Genomic DNA, 5,212 nt, shown 5'->3' with positions numbered 1-5,212 from the left:
GTAAGGATAGCAAAATTCCAAACAATCCATCTCGTCCTGAAGTCGGCATGAAACAGAAACCGTAAAAGAAAAACTAAGGTAGACCAACGGCTACACATCAATCAATCAATCCTTGTATGTGGTGGTCTAAATTAGAGCGCCTCGGTTTCGTCCACCTTTATTGACGTAAATCGCCAATTCCTGTCTCAAATTCATACTAATCCCGTATGCAAAATTTGCGCCTCTTGTGGGTGAATCAAACGTAAAATGAACTTATCGATCCGCAAATGCCAGCATCCGTATACTAGCGAACAGAATGGAGGCGGTTGCAGTCAGGCAAATCTACACTACTATAATGAAGCTGCCCAGCACACATTTGCAGGGTTTTTTTCGAGGGGGGGAGGGGGATTTACAGTGAATAGTGTTCACGTGACAGGCAGATGACAAAAAGCACTGCTGGCACACCAAGACAGCTGTGTTTATTTTTACTGGGTGATATACACAACGTGAATAAATAGTACGTGTGTTTGAATGATAACCAAAATCTAAGTACATTTTAATTCTGAAAAACGTTGAACCCAAGATAAATGTAATATGTGCAAGGCTTCAGAGGCCAATGGCAACACATTGCCTTTAGAGTCACAGGAATTACTGCCAGAAAACGCTGGCTTAGGGAAGCGGAAGGTAAGCTGGTGGAAACACTTTCAGATGGTGTGCTTAGGCTTGGCCTTAGCTACATTGGTAAGTAGAAGTTTTTACTCAAAACAAATAATATTGTTAAACCTAAATATTTTAATAATGTGATTGTATATTAAATATGATGACAACATAACATGTTGAGTAATTCTACACCAGTGGCGCCTAATAAATTGCAACTTGTGTTATTAACATTGGTTTCTAAATATCACTGAGAGAAATCAAATCTTTCTGCTGTTGTTCAGGGTTTAAAGGCTGCTTTACTCGGGGTGACCTTTATTGACCTATTACACCTAACAGAGACTGACGTGAAAACCGGTTCTTACCTATTCGTGGTCTCTGGTCTGGGGTCTATTCTGGGGTCCGTAGTGGCAGGCTTCCTATGTGATAGGGGCTATGCGGATGTCACCCTCACCACGAGCCTATTAATCACAGGCGTTTTTGGTGCCCTAATACCATGGCCAACCTCATTTGCCTTGCTTTTGTCGGTGAATTTTGTTACTTCCGTTGGCATGGGATTCACAGAAACAGGTAAGGTGAGAAATCTAGTTTTATTTGGTTAATTTATATATTTGGTTATTTTGTACGTCGTGCTCCAGCACATTTCACTTATACACCGGTGACCAGCATTATAACACCGAGCAGGTCTTGGCCAGGGGAAAGCCAAGACAACCCGGATGTTGCTGGCAGACCTCCCTACATACGACCGGAGAGGAAGCCAACATCAGAATGTCTTGAATCGGGCGGCATTGGCGAGAGGTTTCTGGGTCATTGTGCTGCACTTGCACGCCAACCGCTTTCTTGTCCACAGAGGCCCTCAGTATACATTGGACACCTAAATTTAATTTATCTTAGACCGGCGCGGATGGCTCAGTTGGTAGCGCGTCCTCCTTGGGAGCGGTAGATCAAGTGCAAGTGTGGATCATGTCACACCAAACACCTGAAAAGACGAAGATGTAGACTTCTCGCCTGGCGTTCAGCATTAAGAGACGAGTGCAACGACTGGTTAACCCGTATCAGTGAAACGGCTCGGGTGGGGCGACCTACTTCCCTTCGCTAAGTCGTCTCAGTGAAGCAGCAGTAGAGAAAAGAGAGGTGGACATCCTTAGTCCTATGACTGAAAAAAAGTACGACGTTAAGCCCTCACTCACACCAATGTATTTTCCCCCATAACATTGCCTACTTGCCCAGTGTAACTAAACTGGGGTAGCGGAGTAGGATGCACAAAACACAATGCGGGGCCTCTGTGGCCGAGGTGATTAACATGCCAGCGCGGCGCAATGACTCAGGAGCCTCTCATCAATGCATTTGCTACGAGTTCAAGTACAGCTGATGCTGGCTTCCTCTCCGGCCGAACGTTGTAATATCTGTCAGAAACCTGCGAACGAACGGTTTACACACCAGAAAGTATGAAAATCCTGGCTGTCAATAGGCTGTGTTTAACATGCACACAAATCCATCTGAAGTATATTTCATGTTAGCGCCCAGAAACTGGTGACGCCAAGGTAAGTAGTCTGTCTTGATGCATTATAAACATTCTAATAAATATCTGTAACACGCGATCTCTTACTTGATAACATGTTGTTTCGGTTTTCTCTCTTACAGTGGTCCCATTCCTGGTGGTTCAACAGTGGTTTGAGGACCACGCCGCCTACAACCAACTGGTCTATTTCTGTTTCTCCGTCGGTGGTATCTTGGGTCCAGTCATCGCAGAACCGTTCCTAAACCCGCTATCGACGACATCGATGTTGGTCAATAATGTGTCATCTGCACACCTCAACCCGGGTAATCCTACTTCCGAGGTCAAAGTGACTGACGATGGTGTACAGACTAAGGATGTGGGCCTTATCTACATGCCATTTCTCATTTTTGGAGCTATCGCCTTGTTTTCGGCGGCACTTTCGAAGACAGCCTCTTGTGCTAACAAACACCGGTACAAGACCGGAACGAATTCCGAGGAGAGGGAAAATAATAACCTCCAGTCCGATTCAAGGGAACTCTGGAGTTACCCGCTGTTTGTCTTCCTTGCATTTGTGGCAGTGTTTTTCGCACTTTTCTACGGCGTGGAGGATGGCATTCAAAACTACGTAACAACCATTTTGGTGCACAGCATGGACTGGTCAAAGTCTGATGGCGCCAAAGCTACTACCGTGTTCTGGGTATGCTATACTGGGGGAAAGGTTGTTGGCTTTTACCTGGGAAGGATGATGGAACCGTTCAACCTCGCAATGGGATGTTTCTTAGGCTTAAACACTGTGTGGGTTCTGCTCATTTGGTTCTTAGAGATTCAAAGCGTTTTTTCATGGATCTTAATAGCCCTTTTGGGTCTATTTATGTCCCCGTTATATCCACTAAGCATTTCAATAACCAACACATACACATACATATCATCGGGTATGGTGTCCTCCATTGTTATTGCTTCCTCAAATGTCGGATGTTTTTTAAACCCTGTAGTTATTGGATACCTGCTTGAGCACTTCTCAGAACCCATGACAAGCATCTATGCTTTTCTTCTGGCTAGTTTGCTTTCGACTTTTGTAATGGTTTTAATGAAGGTTCATGTATGCTATTTTCAGAAAGAATAATAGTTATTAATAAATAACTCTTTTTCTGCTCAGGGTTTTACGACTGCTGTTTGACGAGCTGCTTCTGTTAAGAAGTTCATATATTTTTTTAAGCCTCTGATCAATGCGAGTTCAATTCCAGCACATCCTGGTTTCCTCTCCTGTCATACGTGGGAAGGTCTCCCAGCAACCTACGGATGGTTGTGGTTTTCCCATGGGCATTATCTGATTTCTTACCACGATAAAGCTGGCCGTTGTATAAGTGAACTATTCTTCAGTACGGCATAAAACATCGATCAAACTAATAAATAAATATAAAGTCGCTACATAAAGGGGAATTTGTCATTTAGTTTAACCATATTGCAGCCGCTGAAATGAACAAATGTACAATGCGACTCCTTTTTATCTGTATCTATATTCACCAGGTAAATCTGCCCATGGTACCATCACCGATTAACGTTAAAATCTGACAAATATGAGATCCCGTACAGGTAATTTCAAGTGGTGTTTTGTACCGGGCTGAACGAACCGTTTTAAAAAAAAAAAACTTTCCCGGAATGAGACTAACAAAGCTTCATAGATATCTATATTGCCTTTAATACAACACTGTCCATCATATTTACAGGGGGCTTGGGTTTATGCAACTGCGTTTATGCAAGAAATGACTTTTAGTTTTTTTGTTTGTATTGTTGGATGGTTTTTTGTTGATAAAATCTACTACGTATACTACGACCGTCATTTTTACGGGTGGCTAAACGCAAGAGCCTGGCGTAAACCACCACCGAATGTCGGTATTAAGCCCTGTTCAAAAATGGCCCATAAAATGTGTATATAAAAGTATAGATCTATAGTGATAAAAGAAGGATGGGAAGCATTATATTCAGAGATGGTTAAATTAGATCCATGAACATATATTTGAAAGCCTTTTAATGTAAAAATAGTCATTACTGATTCACGTTAATCATGTACTTTTTTCTCCACAACTATAACAGGTGTCACAAAATACCAGAGTAGCATAAAATAACATTTCATCTTTTCAACTTGTTCTCGCCACGATATGGTTGAAATATTGCCGAAGTGGCCTTAAGCTATGTCATTCATTGATTCTAGATAACCTATTTTTAAAAATATGGTGGTTTTCGAGTTTTAACTGTTATTTTTTCTTATCTGATTTTAAACATGTCCAAACAGTTTTGTTTCGTTTTTGATGATCACTACCATATCGAAAAGCTGAACATCCTCGTGTTTTCACCATGCTCTCGCCACGATATGGCTGAAATAGTGCCGATGAGACGTTAAGCCGTAATAGTTCATTTATTCATTCATTTATAAGGTCACTGAAAGGCTTTTCTTGTCTAATGAACATTTAACTTTCCCTCAAATAGGCTAAATTTGATATTAATGACATTTGGTGCAACCTTGGCTGATGGAATGTTTTTTGCTGTTTTTACCAAGAGATCTGTAGATATCTGTGTTTACCAACTTAGGAATACAGGGAAAATTACAGGTCCACCAACATCTAGGCAAAAAGCTAGGGATCTAAACAATGATCTTAAACACAGAGAAGGGTTAGAAATATGGAGAGCACACATGCACCGGTGAGCCTAAATACCTGGCTGTACTTGTAGAAAATTCCCACTACATGCACAATGTACATGTACAAAAATTATTTTATACTATAAATTTTCAAGTGACTTGCCCTCGTCCTGAACGTTAAAAAAAAAATCCAGTATGTGTATCCAGTCAGAGCATTAATGTACATAGATTTCTTAACTTTCCTTCCATGGAGTTTTCTTAAATTCAAATTAGTGGATGTAGATATTTTCAGTGCATGTCGATTATGTTTTTTTTTTCTGAAATTCGACCCCCGACATCAGTCTATTCATTTTCCAGTCAGGATGAAATTTTCTAAATCTGGGGTCAATGTTCAAAATTATGTCATTATATATGGATAAAAATTAAACAAAAGGCAA

At 41.1% G+C, this 5,212-nt stretch overlaps 1 protein-coding gene across 1 annotated transcript; it reads left to right on the top strand.

The window, feature by feature from the left end:
- Positions 1-573: 573 nt before the first annotated feature.
- On the top strand, positions 574-3,260 carry LOC135478127 (uncharacterized). Its single transcript, XM_064758398.1, has 4 exons — positions 574-663; positions 921-1,206; positions 2,281-2,834; positions 3,252-3,260. The coding sequence occupies exons 1-4, from the start codon at positions 574-576 to the stop codon at positions 3,258-3,260; spliced, it is 939 nt and encodes a 312-aa protein (XP_064614468.1).
- The last annotated feature ends 1,952 nt before the right edge of the window (positions 3,261-5,212 follow it).

Source organism: Liolophura sinensis, chromosome 11 (genome assembly GCF_032854445.1).
Source record: "Liolophura sinensis isolate JHLJ2023 chromosome 11, CUHK_Ljap_v2, whole genome shotgun sequence".
Taxonomy (NCBI): domain Eukaryota; kingdom Metazoa; phylum Mollusca; class Polyplacophora; order Chitonida; family Chitonidae; genus Liolophura; species Liolophura sinensis.
Note: the sequence above shows the minus strand (reverse complement) of the source record. Positions and strands in the feature narration are given on the sequence as shown.

Excerpts from the sequence above, each read along its gene's own strand:
- LOC135478127 (XM_064758398.1), top strand. The coding sequence starts at position 574 with ATGTGCAAGGCTTCAGAGGCCAATGGCAACACATTGCCTTTAGAGTCA. Across the intron at positions 664-920 it reads CTGGCTTAGGGAAGCGGAAG|GGTTTAAAGGCTGCTTTACT; the intron begins GTAAGCTGGTGG and ends GCTGTTGTTCAG. Across the intron at positions 1,207-2,280 it reads CATGGGATTCACAGAAACAG|TGGTCCCATTCCTGGTGGTT; the intron begins GTAAGGTGAGAA and ends TCTCTCTTACAG.